Below are 20,700 nucleotides of genomic sequence, written 5' to 3' on the forward strand. Positions count from 1 at the left end.
TTCTACCTTGAAAAAAAGAAAAAGAAAATAGAATATGTAGACATACACAGCTAAGAAGCGAGTTGTTCAGGCATTAATGGCAAAGGTTTCAATCCTCCCACTTTCTTAGGTAGGAGTAAATTTTAAAAAAAATCTAGTGGGATTTATTTTGATTCAACACAACACATTTTGCTGCCTGGGGCAGGGCACTAATGACATCCTCTTTAACCTGTCAAAGTATATGTATGCAAAATGAACAGGTTGCATTCTGATATTTCAAAGCCATCACTTGCAGATATGACAGAATGATGTCAGAATGAGGCTTCTTTCCCCTCCCATCCGACCTACAGGGCACTACTGTGGTTTACCCCTATATATTCCAGTTGTTAAAAAATATGTCAAAAATTCTACTGTTTCCCAAACCACCTCCGAGGCAAGGCTCCCGAGTGTCCTTTAACTATGGCATACAACTGAGAAATGCGAGGCGGGGGTGGGGCTGCACTTAAATATATATTCAGTTTTATAAGGCAGCCTAGCCACAAAGGAAACTGTTTACAAGGAAACACACACAAAGCCAACGCCGGTCACAGTAAAGATTTCCTTCCCTGCTTCTCACACGCACTGCCCAAATGGTCGCTGGCGAACCAGCCGCGGCCAGCAACAACCCGCAGAAGGAAGGTACATATGTCTCCCGGACAAGATGGATGCCGCCACGCAAAATCCGGCCGCGGGCGTAATGACGCTCCTGGAGCACCGCCTCCTGGGCGAGATTCTGGGAGGACGCGGTTTCCATGGTGACGGCCCCCGCTTGAGTCATGTCGGACCTGGGCTCGGAAGAGATCGAAGAGGAGGCAGAGAACGATTTGGGGGTCAGTGTTGGTTCGGTTTTGCACAATGAGGGGCGGCGGTGACGGAGGAGGAGGAGGAGGAGGAAGGTGCCAAGGAAATGGAAGGGATCGGGATCGGTTTAGGGCGCAAACTCCATCAGAAACCCCCAAATCACTTGCTGTTAAGTAAGCCCAAAAGATTTTAGGGATTACTTCTGAGTAAGCGTGATTGCATAGACTAGATAAACACCTCGCGAGGAAACAGTAGCTACTGTGCAGAAGAAACAGGTGGAGTGCTTCCTGTTGGTCCTCTTGTGCTGGAACCCGGGCATCGTCCTGACAGTTTCGACATTGACAGCAATGTTGTTGTGCCTCAGTCAGTAAGTTTTACATTCTCCTGCACATTTCCCCCCGTCATGTCTTTAATGACTAACTGTAACGATCTTTCCTTTTCATTTTTTCCTAATGTGGCCATGGTATTCCAGCTTTGTGCTTGGTATGGGTTCTCTGATTTCATAGCCTATATTCACTTAGTATTTTCTCACTGGTCACCCTCTTGATCCAAGGAATTTTCAGCATCCTCAAAAAAGAAAATAAAAAAATAAATCTGCATTTCAGATGCTTCTGGTTTTTTTAAATAGTTGTCTATTGTAAAATCCATGATTTTGCACTTTACAGTAGAGCTGAGAATATACAGCACTATACAATACATACTGTCAAAACAAATTTTAAGTTTTGTTTCATACTATATTCTTCACACCCCTTCATGGATTGCTGCCTTGTCATGGTGAAGGGGCTTCAGTAATTCAGAGAAGCTATGGGCTATGCCATGCAGGGACACCCAAGACGGACAGGTCATAGTGGAGGGTTCTGAGTAAACTCAATCCACCTGGAGCAGCAACTAGCAAGCCACTCCAGTATCTTTGCTAAGAAAACCCCATGATCAGAAACAAAAGGCTAAAAGATATGACGCTGGAAGATGGAACCCTCAGGTCAGAAGGTGTCTAACATGGTACTAAGGAAGAGCGGAGGACAAGTACAAGTAGCTCCAGAGCTAAAGAAGTGGTTGGGCCAAAGCCAAAAGAACGCTCAGCTGCGGATGTGCCTGGAAGGGAAAGAAAAGTCTGATGCTGCAAAGAAAAATACTGCATAGGAACCTGGAATGTAAGATCTATGAACCACGGTAAGCTGGATGGGAGTCAAACAGGAGATGGCAAGAAAAAACATTGACATCTGGACATCAGTGAACTAAAATGGATGGGAATGGGCAAATTTAATTCAGAGGAATGATTATCATATCTGCTATTGTGGGCAAGAATCCCATAGAAGAAATGGAGTAGCCCTCCTAGTCAACAAAAGAGTGGGAAAAGCTGTACTGGGATATAATCTTAAAAATGATAGAATGATTTCAATACGAATCCAAGGCAGACCTTTCAACATCACAGTAATCCAGGTTTATGCACCAACCACCCATACTGAAAAGTCTGAAATTAGCCAATTCTATGAAGCCTTACAACACCTTCTAGAACTGACACCAGAGAAAGATGTTCTTTTCATTATAGGGGACTGGAATGCTAAAGTAGGGAGTCAAGAGAGAAAAGGAACAACAGGTAAGTATGGCCTTGGAATTCAAAACAAAGCAGGGCAAAGGCTGATAGAGTTTTGTCAAGAGAACAAACTGGTCATCACAAACACTCTTTTCCAGCAACACAAGAGGCGACTCTACACATGGACATCACTAGATGGGCAATACCAAAATCAGATTGATTATACTGTATTCACAGATCCTGAAGCTGAGGCTCCAATACTTTGGCCATCTCATGAGAAGAGAGGACTCCCTGGAAAAGACCTTGATGTTGGGAAAATGTGAAGGCAAGAGGAGAAGGGGATGACCGAGGACGAGATGGTTGGACAGTGTCATCGAGGCAACCAACATGAATCTGACACAACTCCGGGAGGCAGTGGAAGATAGAAGGGCCGGGCGTGCTCTGGTCCATGGGGTCACGAAGAGTCGGGCACGACTGAACGACTAAACGAAAACGATACTGTATTCTCTGCAGCCAATGATGGAGAACCTCTATACAATCACCAAAAACAAGACCTGGAGCTGCTGGTGGCTTTGTCAAAGACTTTCTCCTAGTCAATAAAGTAAAGATATGTATCCACATTCATGGCATAGCATCTACCCCTAGTACTAAATCCTCCCCGAATCCAAATTACATGGCTCATGCCCCTTCTCCATACTTTCTGTAAATTTGGCAAGTATTATCTTTAGAGATGGTTCGTTAAGCTTGTTTCTCTATATGTATGTGCTACAAATGTTGCCATTTTTCTTTTTCAACAATGTATTAAAGATACTTATTGGCCAAATTTCAGGAATGATTCCTACTCTGCAGATTTGACTGGAAAGGTTTGCTGAAATATCTAAATTATCATTTTTAATTAATTTTGGAAAAAAAACATCTGAGTCCAGGGGCATTGCTTATTATATTAACCATATTGCATTTTGGATCAAAGTTTTCTGGACCACCTAGTGCAATAGATCCTGTTGGTTGCTTATTTTGTTCTTCATGATACAAATCCATCAATGATGAGCATTGTTATTTTTCTCTCTTTAATATTTTATGCACATTAAAGGAGTTGTGAATTTTCACTACTTTTTCTATTTCTTTGCATTGTTTGGAATGCTATTTTTTTGTCTTTTCTAAAAAAAATTTTGCAATTATATTTGATAAAAATCTTAAATTTTTAAAAATGTTCATCTGTTTCCCTTAGGTCTAATGCTTGTTCTGTTGACCAATTTCCCCTTAATATTTCTACTACTGAGGTTGTTAGTACTCACATCTTCTTGCAGCTTTGTCAGCTTAATGCAAATAGCACTTATATCTAAGCTATTTGAGTATGTGATGTTAACTGAATATGTGATGTCCTTAAGGATCTCCTTTTAACAACGGTTTTTATGGGTGAACAGTTTAGACCACTCAGTTGTCTGACTGCCATGCTTATTTTGCTTTTACTTTCTAATATTTCCTTTAATTTGAGGCACCTACAATAATGGCAGGAGAATGATTTGAACTTTCGTAACCTCCATGGTATATTTTCACTGACCGAACAATGGTTTGATATCTCTGATTAACAAAAATATAATTTGTTTGGTTCCTTACAAGTTGTTCTCAGTACCCACCTGCAGGGATTTCTATGTGTGTGGCCTTCCTGGTGATATTTTGAATGCAGTGTTTTCTTCTTCTTCACAAAATTGTACCATCTGTGTTGAAGTAGATGAATTTGTGCTCGGACTTGCTTAAAGGTATGTACCTTTGTTCTGAAGCTATGTGATAACTATTCAATAACTATTCAATTCAAATTTAAGTAGGAATATGAAGGTGAACGCAATGAAGCTGGTGAAAGGCATGGACATGGGAAGGCCAGATTACCAAATGGTGATACCTATGAAGGACAATATGAAAATGGTAAAAGAAATGGACAGGTAAGATTTATTTTGTAAATAATTTGCTCATCCTGCACAGTAATAGAGCATAGGGTATTGATTTAGGACTTGGGAGATCAAGGCTCTAATCTTCTTTCGGCCATGGAAAGCACTAGGTGATCTTAGACCAATTGCTGACTGACACTCAGCCAGCCCAGGACATAGACTTGTGTATGGATAGAGGGGAAAGGAGTGAATCATATATCCTACCTTGAATTCACTGGAGAAAATGTGAGATATAAATGTAACTGAGATTTCTCTGAGGGCTAATTCCTTTGTGGCTGAAATAGTATCCATAAAAGGCACCAACAGGCCTGGAGAAATCTCATGATTTATGGAAGCACCAAAAAAAATGGGAGGAAGACACCTCTTGAGGTAGACAGGGGAAGGGGGATCGTATTAGATGCTTGCTGGCAGACTCTCTCTGTAGAAAGGATGTCTGGATTAGGAAACCAGGAGAGGAGAATAGAATGGAGACACTGGAAACCAGAACAGCAGTGTGGCTGTCCACACTGGAAAATTGACCTCTCTATGATGTATATTTTTCAGGGATTCTACAGATTTAGAAATGGTGCACGTTACATAGGAGAATACTCTGACAATAAAAAACATGGCCCTGGTGTCTTTATTTATCCAGACGGATCAAAATATGAAGGTAAATTTTATTGTCCTGTTCATAGTGAATCTATCCAAAGGTAATAATAAAAGGTATTTTATTATTTCCCCTTTATTTGTGAGGATTCTGTTGGGTTCTGAAATTGTGTCTATACCCAATGAAAGAATACAGTGGTAGAGGGCAGTGGGTGGAGCTACAAATTCAGCAAATGAAACAGTTACTAAGGCTACACTTTTATAAGAAAAGCAAAATAATCTGTAAAGATGTCTCCTTATCTGCTATTTCTGTTGCCATATTCCTGTTAGAGAGAAAGTGTGTTCACACTATCAGCAACTCCATTTTCATCTCCTTTTTCCTATTTACACAGAATTCATTGTAGTTTAGTTTGCTGTTGATCTCGCCATTATGGTCAGTACACTTTTCATTAATGCTTATTGCAGGAGACTGGGTGGAGGACCAAAGACACGGACATGGTGTTTACTACTATGTGAATGGAGATACATACACAGGCGAATGGTTCAATCATGTCAGGTTTGCTTTTCTGAAGTTTGCTTAACTCTTCTTTTATAATTGGTGAATCTTAAATGATACCTGCAACAAAACTTTGCAGTGTGCTCTTACCCTCTCCTCCTCGATAGAATAAAAACCTGCTAATGCTGTTTAGGCTGCTTTGTATCAGAAGAAGAAAGCACTTTGTTCTCCACTATGCTGAGGCTGTCCTATGCTATACTGTACTATATAGGAGCTGGCTCAATTCTGACTTTGACCATTTTACTGCTATTGAATTTCAGTAGTGGTTCTTGAGAGTGGGAAAGAGAAAACTTACCTTTTCCCCTTTGCTTCCTCTTGAAATGTGCTCATACAGTCATGTGAGATAGAAAGTATACTGTCTTTGAATTCTATGGGTTTACATATCACAACATAATAAAATCATCTGGTCCTTAGCAGGTCTGAAAATTGGGTAAATACAACCTCAGATGAACAACACCATGTCATGTTTTATTTAATAAAACTAAAGCCAAAGTGGAGAAGCCAGATGTGAAAAACGAAGTAGATCTTCTGATTCAATAGTGTGTATAATCACCTTTAGCATCAATAACTTGAAGTAATCATTTTCTGTATGACTTTATCAGTCTCTCACATCATTGTGGTGGAATTTTGTTTCAGTCCATTGAGTTATGCAGGCATTTGTTTATGCACAGCTCTCTTAAAGTCCTGCCACAGCATTTCAATCATGTTGAGGTCTGGACTTTGACTGGGCTATTGCAGCACTTTGATTCTTTTCTTTTTCAGCCATTCTTTTGTAGATGTGCTGGTGTACTTGTGATCACTGTCCTGTTGCATGATCCAATTTTGGCCAAACTAGCTGTCAGATAGATGACCTCACATTTGACTCTAGAGTACTTTGGTATACACAGGAGTTCATAGTTGACTCAATGACTGCAAGGTACTCAGGTCCTGTAACGGCAAAAGAAGCCCAAATCATCACCCCTTCACCACCATGCTTGACAGTATGAGGTGTTTGTGCTGATATGCTGTGTTCAGTTTTCGCCAAATGTGGCACTGTGCATTATCTCCACTTTGGTCTCATCTGTCCAAAGGATGTTGTTCCACAAGTCTTGTGGATTGTCCAGATGCAACTTGCCATGCTGCTATGTTTTAGAGAGAAGAGGTTGTCTCCTGGCAACACTTCCAAACCATACTTGTTCAGTCTTTTTCTAACTGTACTGTCATGAACTTTAACATTTAACATGCTAACTGAGGCCTGTAGGGTCTGAGATGTAACTCGTGGCCTTTTCATAATTTCTCTGATCATTGCACAATCTGACCTTGGGGTGAACTTGCTTGGACATGGATGCCTGGGAAGAATGTCTTCAATGTTTTCCACTTCTGAATAATCTTAGTCAGTGTAGAAGATGGACTTTAAATTGCTTGGAAATGGCCTTATAACCCTTCCCAGATGGATGGGCAGCAACAATTGCTTCTCCACAATAATTGCTAATGTGTTTCTTCCATGGCACTGTCTTAACACACACCTGAATGTTCCAAACCAGCAGACTGCAAAAACTTCAGATTTTATAGAGGTGGTCACACTTGCAGATGATATGTGACTCAAGGGCATTTGGTTAGCAGCACTTGGCTGCTACTTAGCTTCCGAATTCCTATGAAAGCAGTAATGGTGTACACTACAGTACTTAATTTTCCACACATGGCTTTTCCATTTTGGCTTTATTTTTGTAAAATAAATCATGGCATGGTGCAATATGTTATGTGTTGTTGTTCATCTAAGTATTGTTTAATCTGTATTTACCTAATCTTCAGACCTGCTAAGGACCAGATGATTTTTATCATGTCCTGATATGTAAAACCATTCAATACAAAAATTCAAAGAGTATACTTTTTATTTCACATTACTGTATGTAGTATTCTGTATTTTTCCAGAGCTGTTTCTATTTCATAACAAATGCTTCCCCACTCCATGCAGAGGTGATCCAGTGCTAAACTAGTGTATCAGTGCAATGTCTCAGTGCTACATTTGTTTATTCAGAAATAATAATAATAATCAGGGAGACTCCCCCCCACATGACTGTACAGTGGACCCTTGACTTACAGACGGCTTGACTTACAGACTTTTTGAGTTACAGACTTCTCTGGCGGCAAAATTTAGGTTTGACTTGCAGCCTGAGAATTGACTTACAGACCAGAAAAAAACCAAAATGGAACAAAAACGGCCTGTTACGGGATTAATCGGTTTTCAATGCACTGTAGGTCAATGGAGACTTGACCTACAGACTTTTTGACCTGCAGCCACCATTCCAATATGGATTAATTCTGTAAGTCAAGGGTCCACTGTATAGTACAGGAAAGGATGTTTTTAAACCTATTTGTCATTGTCATGCAAACATTGAACCATAATTCCCACCCACCCTTCTCCCAGTAATAATTCTAAGCTTAGGGACCTGAATGGACCATTTCCCCATCTCCGTTACATTTCACCATCGCATTCTGGCAGTCTCATCTCTTCTTGCTCATTGATTAATGTATGGAGCTACACAGCCTGCTCAGCCCCTGGTATCTTTAAATCTTTTCCACTTGTTCTCCAGGAAGAAGTGAGAGTTGCACATATATATAATAAAAGGAAGAGTCCAGGATTTTGTTGTATTTCCGATTGGACAACAGTGTCTGCCTTCCAGCAGAATCTGCCATGGAGGACTAGAAGGGGATGAGAAGAGAATTCCTTTGTGACTGTTGACTCGATGTTAGATTAGGCCTTGTGAAATTGATTTAATAATAATCTAAAATGTCTTAAGTTGCCTTAATATAAACAATTCCGTCCTTTGGCTGTGTCAGAAAGATTGCTTTGATGCCCAAGATTAAGGTTTCATGTGAAGATGCTTTTTATCTCTTCATAGGCATGGACAAGGTACTTACTTCTATGCATTAACTGGTTCCAAATATATTGGCACCTGGGCAAATGGACAACAAGAAGGAGCTGCTGAACTTGTTCATCTAAACCATAGATATCAGGGGAAGTTTGTGAATAAAAATGTAAGTGTATAAGAAGTGGTTGTATGCTGGGAGCATTTTGCAAGGTTTCAATCTGCATGTTCTTCTTTGAGCATACAGAACTATCTCTTCAGTTTACTTTGTAGTTTAAATACAAAATCTCCCCATTAACCCCTAAGTTATAGTCTTAATATCCAGTAGTTCCTTGTATATAGAGGATCTCTAACATTCAATCATAGCCTCAGGTAGACAGTGCTTTTCACTTACTTTAGTGCAACAGCAATTCCATTGTCCACATGGAGCTTTTAAAGATGTTTTGAAGTATTTTGGTAAATGGAATATAAGTGTTGTGACTAGTACAGCAAGATCAATTAATCCTGTAATACCTTAAAATGAGGCTGTGAAAACTGGGCAAGTCCAGAGCCAATTTTTATCATTTAGGACGTTTACTATCACAAAGATGACTTTCCCCCTTTGGGAAAAAAAAGTGAGTGGCTTGAGGTTTGCTTCCTAGTTTTTGTCTTTAAGGCTACGTACTTTGCTTTAGAGCAGGATCAGGTTTCTGGCAGATTCCAGCAGCACCATTCTTCTTACTCTCCCACTTCATTTTCCCCTAGCAAAGGTGGCGGGACCTAGGATTCTTGGGGTTCCAGAAGCATAAACTCTTTGGCAAAAAATTTTTAGACCTCTGTTCCCTACATTTGTCAAGAAAATAGAAGGAAAAATGTAAACGGTAAACAATACAAATACAGTCTGTGACAACATTAAAGTGGCAAGTGTATCTTGGAATACAAATATTCTTCCATAGGTTTCTGAATGTTGTTCTTTACTATTACAGACTTGTGTCCTTCCCCGCCCCTTCATAGAGACTGATTTTTCCCCCAGAAAAAAAACAGAAGGTCATTACTAGCACATTCCTGTTGAACTACAGTATTTTGTAATTCATAGGTATATTGTTTTAGGATATAGTGTTGTCAGAATATTCATTTTCATTTCTTTTCCCGTATAGCCAATGGGCCCCGGGAAATATATATTTGATATTGGATGTGAACAACATGGTGAATACTTTCATGAGGTAAATACAGTAGCATAAAATAATGTGAATACCAGAAAGCTTAGTAGTTTAGCCATTATTATTAATCACCTGGTTCATTATGTATGTGCCTTGAGGTTAAAATAAGTTTGAAGAAATAATTTTTTTGAAGAAATATATAACGTCCTCTACATTAAAGTGCAAGAGGAAACATTATAGTTCCAAACAATGGTAATAACGGTTCTGTCATTTATCTTCCATTCATAAGAACTGTTGTGGGTTCTGTCTTAGGACTCATTCACACAGTAGTTTTGAACTCGGATCATTCTGGGGCTGTGCAGAGTTGTTTGGGTATTATTTATTGCACATATGAACAGATTATCTTGGTATTTGCATCCACATATGGGGAGGGTATTTGTTGCTCAGTGCACTGGGTCATTCTTATACTGCCTGTCCCAACATGGATGGCCCTCCCAATTTGCTTACCTCTTCCATTCACTCCTGCCTGATTCACATGTTCTTCCTTTCTGTCCTTGTTTTAGCCATCTATAGGGTATGGAGGGATGATTGACCAGTAGAAAATGCCCATAATGAAATTTCATTAAATGACACCCACCCACAAATTGTGCAGATCAGCACAGAGTACCACAGTGCTAAAGGTCATCCAAGCAGATCATGACTGCAGCAAATCAGAGCAAAGCAGAACAGAAATACATCACTGATCGGCCAGAAAACAACAGGAAAGCCTGGGGTTTGTTTGTTGGTTGGTTTTCTGTCCTGCTTTGACTCTACTGATTCTAGCTCCAGTCCTCCATTGTGTGGGCACCAGGATGCAATTCAGGTATAATGGGAGCAAGGAACACTGAACATGGTGAGCATGGATGGACTCTAAGATGAGTAACAGATTAGTAACAGCATAGGACTGATCTGAGGTAAATGCTTGTACGGCCGAGCCTGTCGTTCAGTACATACTATGAATGCTGATTTTCCAAGATGAGAATCTGCTGATAAAACCTGCAAAGTGTCTTTTTCTGGTGGGTGGCACAGATTTTCCTGTCAAGGAAAGGATGTTGCAGTTTAAAAGAATGTCTTTCAAATCTACAACCTTAATGTTTTCCATTCAAACCTGCAAATTTGTTGAAAACATCTTCCCCATAATCTCAATATCTCCCTGCCCTCCAGAAGAGGTAGCAAAAAAAATGCCTTTCCTTTGGAGTTACAGGCAGCAATCAGCCATCACCAAAACATATTACAAACCATTGTAAAATTTTCCAGAAATGCATACTTTCAGCCATAATGGGAATGTTATACTGCAACTCTCCATTTTCAACACATTCCATCTTTCCAACAAATTCATCTTTTTTCATTTTTTTTTCTCCCCATATGTGTGGTGCAATTCATAGTTCACTTTGATTCCTTTTTACAATTCACTTAGCTCATGCAAACTAAAACCAAGAGAAGGGGCAGCAAAGAACTGCCTTCTGTCCAGAACTATGAGAAGCAGCCCATCATTGAAGCTTTTATCTACACGGAACCTAGTACAACAGAGGTGCTCTCTGGCTTTGACGTGGAGTGTTTCTGCATGATTTGTCTGCATGTTGTAGAAAACCAAACCATTCTCTCTTGTGTGCAACATAAGTTGGGAAAGGAAATTTAGGGAGAAATGAATTCCTTTGGAACAATGATACATGGTAGTTGAGTAATTCTCCACAACAGTTGGAGTATGTTAGTGTCAAGTTTAAATTAAAATCAACTATTTTACAATACAGGTGTTAAAGTTCCCACATAATAGCCGGGGATCCTAGGGAAGAGTGGAATCCAGGGACAGCATGACAAAGGGTATATTTTCTGGGAGGAAAGACAAGCAGGATGAACAACTGCATATTTGCTGTTCAATTGGTCACAGTTATTTGTTACATTCCTCACTGAGGAGCTGACATTTCTGTTAACTTTGTTAGAAGAAGTTAAATCATCCTCATGGTTTCATATGTGTGGAAGCTTACAGTGCTATTTACTCCTTTATTGTATAAAATTTAATTGTACCAACGTACTTTTCCCAGACTGACAGAAGAAATAAGAAAGACCCAACAAGCACTCTTACACCAACAGCCGCTGTCTTTGGGCAGAATATTCTATAGTCAAACTGCCAGAAATACAATTAAAATACAAAATAGGAGAGTAGTTCAAAGCAAAGTATCTCAATAAGCAAAATACTTGCTTAAATAAAAAGAGGTCTGCCTGTTGCCAGAAGAAAATTGTGAAAGAAGTTTTAAAAAACCCAATTTTTGGATATTGGTGATATAAAGTGAAGGGCCCTTCCAGAGGATTTCATTACCCAAGCAGGCTCCTGTGGGCTTCCTCAGGAAGCTTGGCGTTGACCTATTTAGGGATGTACATGTCATTAGCAGTAGTTTTTGCCAGACATTGAACCCAAGGTAGATTAGTAGTTATATGCTTGCTGTGACAGTGATTGGTCAATCATTTGGCTGCAATATTTGGGACCAATAAGGAACTTCAGAGGCAGCCCCTCATAAAGTATGTGGCAGTGATTCAAACAAGTGCTTAGCAAGGATATGGTGCATCTTTCTGGGATAGCTGAAAGTTGCAGGAAATCCCGAGATACAATGTGAGGGTATACATATACATGTAACTGACACCAAAGCAGCGGGGAAAGGCTGTAATCACCAAATGGGCCTGGTAACTTCCATCTTCCATGCATGTCATCTTTAGGAAAAAGCAGAAGAAGAGGAAGAGGAGGAATTCTTGGCACCCATGATCCCCAAATGGAAAGCAATGAAAATTACTGGTCTTACACTCTGGGCACCCGAAGAACCACCTCCTGTTCCAGAAGCACCTCCTGCAGCAACTACAGAGGCTCCACCATCTGAAGCCGAGGAACTAGCAGCTACAGGTTTGTACTCTGGAATGTGGGAGCCAACGTTCAAGCACTGACTAGTGCAATACATCTAAATTCATTTCAAAAGGATTCATTATTTGGGAGACCAAGATTTTATATTATATTGCCATTGTATCCATGCATTTTGCACTGACACAATATAAGATTTTCTCAGTGAATCTAAACCCAGTTGCATGGAGGAATATGGTCATAATTCAAGCTGGAAACTACAGAATGGTACATATAGAGGGAGAAATCTTGTTTGACCCCCATAGGTCCTTAGAATTTTCAGGCATAAAGATAGTCACTAATATCCTCTGTCATTTTAAGGACATCCAGCTACTGAGAAACATAGAATTAAAACTGAGAACTGTAACAGAGCCTTCAGAGTAACGCTGACTGTCCAGTTCTAGTTATGACTCAGTATTCTTTATAAGGTTATCTGGAAAATTCCTAGCAAGAAAATCTACTATGTTCATTGAAGCTTAGGTAAAGGTAAAGGTTCCCCTTGACATTTAGTCCAGTCGTGTCCATCTCTAGAGGGCAATGCTCATCCCCCTTTCCAAGCTGTAGAGCCAGCGTTTGTCCATAGACTAATTACAGTACAGTTTTTAAAAAAGAAAACAATTGTGATTTTTTAAAAATAATTTTGGGCAGATCAATCCAAGTTCTTTTATTCATAGGGTTTAGGATGAGGGCAATATATCACTCTTCTGGAAAAGCAGAGCTCCACCAAGGGGTAGGTCGAATCTTTTCCACAGAGGTCTCATAGCCGCAGAAACTTCTTTAAGCACAAATTTGCTTCCAGTAGTATTTCTACCAGTGATAGGCCCTGAAATACAATATTTTGAGGCAGACTGGAGTCAACTTTGGCTTTGCTGGATGAGGTCCCTCAGCTATACTAACCTATCACTGGTGTGATCTTCATTGGTTTCAGAGGAAGAAGGTCTTTTAAAATGCAAGAAAAAAAAGTAGGGAGATCCGGCCTTCCAGCTCCTTCATGGACTGGCATAAGTTGACAGGAATTTAGAAATAGTGGAGAATAAATTACTTCGTCCCTCTTCCTAAAATGATTCTCTATTTTAATTAAGTCATATTACTACTAAAAGAAAAATTTGACTGCAATATGTACATACAGTACTTATCTGCATCAAAGTCATTGGAACATACTTCTGAGTAGATGTGCCTAAGATTATTAGTAACCATACTTATTTGAAAATGCTTGATAGGAATAGCAAAGCAGTTTGATAACAAACAAGATTAGGATTTTACCCAAGATGGTTATTAAGGGAAATACATTTCATGCATGTAAGCAAGGTAGTAATGCTTTCATTCTTCATCCTCATTTCAGCTGGTAGTGAGGCTGCTGAAAGTACAGAGGCACACGCAGAGACACCTGAGCCCGTTGAAATAACAGCTTCACCTAGAGACACGGAGGAAGAGGAAGAGGCAGCTAAAGAAGACCAGGGAGAACCAGGTGAGGGGGCTGGGGGAGGGAGGTAGAGGGAAAGGAAGTATGCCATGGGTGATTGAGGTGATCCCTTGAAAGCAATTTACTAAGATATCCTATCCCTCCTTTGGATCAGATGGTAATGATATCAGATAGTAATGATATACAGTGGTGCCTCACACAACGATGTTAATTGGTTCCAAAAAAATCAACGTTGTGTGAAACATCGTTCTGTGAAACACCATTTCCCATAGGAATGCATTGAAAACCGGTTAATCCGTTCCAATTGGAACGGATTGCCATCGCTGAGTGAAAATCCCCATAGGAAACATCACTGTGTGAAACAATGTTTCCTCCATTGGAATGTATTGAAGCCGACTCAATACATTTCAATGGCTTTGTGAAGTCCTTTTTCGCTCCTGTAAAAGTGTCTTACAATGTTTGGAAGCCGTTTTAAATGGTTGCAATGGTTAGCCCACCTCCTGAAACCTATGCAAACTGATTTTGGTGTTGTCCTGACACTTCGTTAATTTATGGTAATTTTTTGTTTTCCCCCCTCATTGAAATGCATGGAGTTCAATGAGGGGGGAAAACAAAAAAATTACCATAAATTAACGAAGTGTCAGAACAACACCAAAATCAGTTTGCATAGGTTTCAGGAGGTGGGCTAACCATTGCAACCATTTAAAACAGCTTCCAAACATTGTAAGACACTTTTACAGGAACGAAAAGGGAGATCGGGAAAGGGCTCTTTGATCTCCATTTGCCTTTTAAAGCTCTTCCCGATCTCCCTTTCCGCTCCTGTAAAAGTGTCTTACAATGTTTGGAAGCCGTTTTAAATGGTTGCAATGGTTAGCCCACCTCCTGAAACCTATGCAAACTGATTTTGGTGTTGTTCTGACACTTCGTTAATTTATGGTAATTTTTTGTTTTCCCCCCCTCATCGAACTCCATGCATTTCAATGAGGGGGAAAAACAAAAAATTACCATAAATTAACGAAGTGTCAGAACAACACCAAAATCAGTTTGCATAGGTTTCAGGAGGTGGGCTAACCATTGCAACCATTTAAAATGGCTTCCAAACATTGTAAGACACTTTTACAGGAACGAAAAAGAGACATCATTGTGTGAAAATCCCCCATATGAAACATCGCTGTGTGAGGCGGAAAATTTAACAGAAAAAGGCATCGTTGTGTGAATTCATCGTTGTGTGAGGCACCCGTTGTGCGAGGCACCACTGTAAATCCACAAATTCAGAATTATCTACTAGCTCTTTCTCTCCTGGCCAGTGAGCAGGGCCAGAGTACGGATCTTTTCAACTCTGCAGTCCGAAGTGAACTGAGAGTTAGAGCTAGCCACTCTTCTGAAAAGGGGAAGAGTGTAAGGATATAGAATTTCCATGTGATTGCGTGCAGCCTTCCAGTATGAGATAGGTTCATTAATTCAGGTACAAACCCACAGGGTCTGGCATCACCACAGTGCATTGCTGGAGTTAAAATGCTTCTGGGCCAAATAACTCCAAAGGGTGCTTGTGTGTGCTGCATGGCCTGTGGAAGTTGTGCTTCAGTCCCTCATACATGCTTGCTTGCTTGCTTTCTGTTGGATGGCTGCTATGAGGTGCGGGGCCAGAACAAATGGAAACGTCTTAGGTCTCAGCTTCTGTTTGAAAATCAGAGAGTGCTCTTTCTCTTTCTGGAGCACTTGCCTTCATATTTTGAAGGACACCTTCACTCACTGTTATCTGAGGCAAGAGACAAAGGTTTTTAAAATATTTGTTTAAAATATATATATATTTTTTAAAAAATCTTTTTTTCAAAAATTATTTGCAGCCCCAGCCATCACAGAAGAAAAGGAGGAAGAAGCAAAAGATGCTGAGCCACAAGACTAGGGAGAAAAAAAATGAAAACAATAACAAGGCAAGAGGCACAAGCCAATCATGGTTAAATATTTTTAGGTTCCTTTAATTTTTAACTAAACGGTTAAGCACATATTTAACTCTCTCTCTGAACTTAGTAGAAATTACAAGTAGTTGACTTTGAGGAGGTCTCATGCTCCTGTTTCCTTTTTTAAAAGAATATTATCTGGACTCCTTTATTCATATTCCATGGGATCAGCCTTAGCTCGTGGTTGTCAGAGATTAGAGGCAAAGACAGCCCCTACCTGTCATAACTCCTTCCTTGTCTCTTTTGGTGCTTTACATGGCCCAACATAATGAGTTGGACCTAAATTTAGTTCTGCATGGGATATGAATGTTCCTTTTGAATTCAAATGTCTGTCAAGCTATTTTGAATAAAGACTTTTTTTGCTACTCTAAGTCTGATTATCAGTCTGTCTTTTTTGTGCATTTTTCTCTTGTTCCCTTTTCAGTCGTACATAATGTAGCCAGCCCTAGTTAGGTAGCTTTCAGAGAATTCTTCATAAAAGATTTAACTTCTCATTTAGAAGAATTTTGAAATCCAAGAAAGCAAGCAAGCTTACTGCATCTGAATGATGCAAAAGAAGCTTTAGGGGTGTCCCTGTTACCCAACATGGGTGAAGAAACAGTAGATTTTTTTGTTACCTGTGCAGCATAGGGGAATGTAAACTTCCTAGTTCATTCTTCAACAATATCCAAGGATAATTAAGAGTATTTAAAAGAGAGAGAAAAATCTGGACTAAATGTGTTAATCTAAAACAAAGTCTTATATATTCAAATAGAAAATCTTGTTCATGTTACTACATGTGGCAATAGCAGGGCACAGACGCCACCTGGAGGCTTCTTCGGTCCACAAGTGGCACCAAGGCCAGTCCTCTGCCAATGCAGGAAATCTATTTAAAGCATCTCCAATAGCTACTCATCCTACTTCTGTTTAAAAACTTGCAGCGAACGACACTGCCTGCTTTAGAAGGTCATGCGTTGCACTGTTAAACAACTTTTACTGTCAGGACATTCCTCCTACTGCTTAGTGTAAATTTCTTTTGTTATAACCAGAACCCATTGATATTGTTTTTACACACACAAACACGCACACAAACAAATTCTCTTGTTCACAAGTTTATGCTCATCTGAGGTTTCAAGTTGAGAAGGAGTATGTAGCCTACATATTTTCCTTAAACTCAGTCATCAATAAAAGACAGGAGGATCTTTTCAAAGGATATTCCTTTGAAAATATTTTTTGCTCTTTGACCATTTAAGCTGGTTGCAGTGATCTAAAACAAGAGAAAACCTTTGGGGGTGGGAGCACATGGCCTATATGGAAACCTATCTGGCGGTGGTTGTGACCACATTTCTAAAGCTGAGAAGACTATTATTTATCCCTCTAAAGGTCCACTCATATACACTTAAGATGTAAACAGTCAATAAAGATGAAAATAAATGTCACTCTTGGCAAAGTTACTTTTTTGGATTCTAAGTCCCATCATCTCCCAGTCTGGATAGTCAATGAATATGCCAAGTAGGATGTTTTGGGACTAGTTATTCAAAAAAACTAACTTTTTCTAGCTGTGGCAAAGGCACATAGATGCCCCTATTTTGCACATTACACGGTTGTCTCTCAACTGTATTTTTCCTTTACCAATTCTAAAAGTCAGTACAAATATTTCTACAAGCCAGCAAAAATAAATTGTATGCACATCTACCGTCTTCCCTCTTAAAAGTAGAAAGACCTCTTGCAGAGCTGGAGGCAAATGATAGTGTGCAGCTAAAACACAAAGAGATAAATGACATTGACAAATGTGACAGTGTTGACACAAACAAGCATCTGTTCTGGCTTTGTTTTGTTCTTTTGGAAAGGAATGTTAACTTTGTTGCTTATCAGTGCTCTCAGAACTGTCTACCTCTCCAGTCGTCAGAATATATGAGAATTTCATTTGGTTTGTTTTTCTATATGAATGTATACCAATAAATGTGAGGAAAAGAACTTGAGGTTCTAAAAACGTGGGATAAATTGACTCGTGGCACACTGGTTAAACTGAAGTGCTGTAGTGAAGACTCTGTTCATGACTTGAATTCAATCCCGACCTCAGATAATTGGCTGAGTATTGACTCAACCTTCCAAGGTCGGTAAATTAAGTAGCCAGCTCACTGGGGGAGGGGTAATGTGTAGCCTGCATAATTAAATTGCAAACTGCCCAGAGAGAGTTTTAAGCACTATGGGACAGTATATAAGCAGCCCACATTGCTTTGACATATTTGTATGACTCTTCTCAATGCAGGGTGGCACATAGCCATCTGGATTAAAACACCTCATGTCTGTTATTTTAGTTCAGACTTTGGAACCTAACAAATAAAAGCCAGGTGCCAAAGAATGCCATGGCTAAGTCTGTACACTCCCTGTTCTGTGTTACAAATTATTTTTGAAACCTTAATCTCGAGGAGAGCTGTGACACAATCAATACACAGGGGGGCTGTTTCACAATGGGCCTCTTTTACGGGGAAACCAGCTGCCATTTGAATCCTCTCTTCCTCAACATGGTGTCTGGGTGATTTTGCCCCTGCCCTTCCCTCCTCTTGTCTCCCCTTCCTTCGAACGAGGGCAGTTAGGTAACCAAAGGGGGCCAAAAAAGGAGCGAACACTTGGCATAGAGGAGGAAGCTTTAAGGTAGCTCTATTCTAACTGTGCCTCCTGCAGATCTGGATAGTCAGAGCAGAGCTGCCTTAAAACTTCCCCCTTTCTCTCTAACCTCACTTTTTTCCATAATAAGATGAGAAGTGAAAACCTCTCTCTCTCTGCCCATTTCTTGCTTCCCGCCCCTTTCATCATGTACCTGTCCTAGGACTAACGAATGAATGAACAAAGCAGACCCAGGCACCAGATGTCGGGAGGACAGGATACAAATGGTTAACAAGCTGCAAATAAGGCTGATTTCCTGTCTTTTCTCTGCTGTGCTTGGCTGAAGTGAATTACCACAAGGAAACCCGACTTCTTAAATGTGACACCACAGCAACTCTATTTGTATTTTCCTACTGTGTCTTTGTGCCCTCTATTAGAAGACATCCAATTAGTAAATAGCTAAATATATATTTTAGAACTTCTTGGATATAGTGGACATAGCAGGCGTTCCTAATAGCAGCAAAGGAAGCTACCTTATATTAAATCACACTGTTGATCCATCCATGTTGTCAGCTTTCATTGGCTGCAGCTTTCCAGACTTTCAGGTAGTGTTCTTTCCTAGCCATGCTTGGAGAGTCCCCGATAGTCTCCATCCAAGTACCAACCAGGATGAACCCAGCTTAGCTTCTGAAATTAGATGAGAACCAGGGTTCACCAAATCAAAGCCATGGGATTTTCTGTGTAGTAGGGACCTTGACATCACCTGCCATCTCCTTCCCAGACTTCCCTGTTCCTTCTGAGCTTAACTACAGTTCTCACAGAAACTGTAGGAGAAATGGATTTCCCATAAAACAGGGTATTGCTCCAAGTATTTGAGGGTGGTCTGGTCTTCAGTGGGCAATGAAGAGCCATTCAATTTCATAAAGACCTGCTCCTTGTTTATTTATATGGACTGATCCAGCTGCCTGCATTTTTCGACTCTACGTAGGGGGTAGTAGTGACTGTGTAGACTGCCATTTCCAAATTTATTACCATATTGCATGGTATTGTGGAACTGTACCTCTAGCTGTTGCAGCAACAACAATATGGAGAGGTTCATGTTTTGTGGCTGTATTTATGTTGTTTGTTCAAAATGTTTGTTCAAAATAAGATTTTCAAAATAGAGGCTTGGTGGTTCATTTTTAGTTCACACCACTAGATGTCACCCTAGATTGTTGTACAGTACAAGCATTTTTACATTGGAAACTAGGGACAGATTCTCAAACCTATAGTTCTCATGGGGATGCCTCAGGGAGGCTTTCATGGTTCAATCCCTCTACCTCAAAAATTGATTTTTTTTTTTAAACAGGAGAATCCAGACAACATTCCCTTCTCTTTTCTAATTCTCTGATATTTGCCAACATCCCTTTCTGTCTTTCTGTTTACAACCATAATAACAACAATTGCCTGCTATAAAGTCAATTCTAACTTATGGTGACCATTTTAAGGTTTTTCTAGGTGGAGAATACACAAAAGTGATTTATTATGTAGCTATATTTTTCTTTCCCTCTTCCATTTTTAAAATATCTTGCTTACAATAAAGACATATTAAAAATAGAAGAAGAAGAAAAAGTTGCTTAATGCCTTTTGATTAACAGTTGTAAGAACTTTCCGTCAGGAAAGTCCCTTAGCTTAAGGATTTCAAAGCCAACCAAAGCACTTGCCAGCTTTCAGTGAGCTCAAGGACTATGGATCAGGTTGACTGTCTTCATTTTCCCGCTGGTGCTAGTCCATCAGTTTTATCACTATGGCTGAAAGCTTGTTTTCATTAGCATGCTTCTTTCATAGTGAAGGCATTTCACTGTGAACCTCTTAGGAAGGAAGAATTTAAGAAAGGAATGTGTGTCCATTCATGGTAATTATATGTTGGTTTAGGTATCTGACTGCAGAGCCAGAGGTTGGGAGTTCGATTTCCCCTGTGCCTGCTGAGAGAAGAGCCAGCCTGTATGGCGGCCTTGGGCAAGCTGCAATCCCAAAAGAAGGGAATGGTAAACTATCTCTGACTACTGTCTACCTAGAAAGGGCCACCATAAGTCAGAATCAATTTGATTTATTATTATTATTATTATTATTATTATTATTATTATTATTATTATTATTATTATTATTATTATTATTATTATTATTATTATTATTATTATTATTATTATTATTATTATTATTATTATTATTATTAGACACTTTCAAATGCATAGGGCCCTTGCTCCCTCTATGGGAGCCTATATACTTCATCTAATCCACTAGCTGAAGCTGTCCTGAACAATATATTCATGAAGGCTGTCCTGAACACCTTCCATCTTCAGTTGTGACAGTACAGGAAAAGAAGACCAGAAG

The 20,700-nt window shown here is 39.7% G+C and overlaps 1 protein-coding gene across 1 annotated transcript; it reads left to right on the forward strand.

Moving 5' to 3' along the window:
• The first annotated feature begins 743 nt into the window (after positions 1-743).
• On the forward strand, positions 744-16,109 carry RSPH1 (radial spoke head component 1). The gene is made up of 9 exons (XM_020783857.3): positions 744-848; positions 4,180-4,293; positions 4,843-4,948; positions 5,350-5,440; positions 8,323-8,458; positions 9,426-9,491; positions 12,180-12,360; positions 13,697-13,822; positions 15,625-16,109. Exons 1-9 carry the CDS (start codon positions 795-797, stop codon positions 15,681-15,683), a joined length of 933 nt encoding a protein of 310 aa, XP_020639516.2. The 5' UTR covers positions 744-794; the 3' UTR covers positions 15,684-16,109.
• Positions 16,110-20,700: the final 4,591 nt, after the last annotated feature.

This window comes from Pogona vitticeps, chromosome 3 (genome assembly GCF_051106095.1).
Source record: "Pogona vitticeps strain Pit_001003342236 chromosome 3, PviZW2.1, whole genome shotgun sequence".
NCBI lineage: Eukaryota > Metazoa > Chordata > Lepidosauria > Squamata > Agamidae > Pogona > Pogona vitticeps.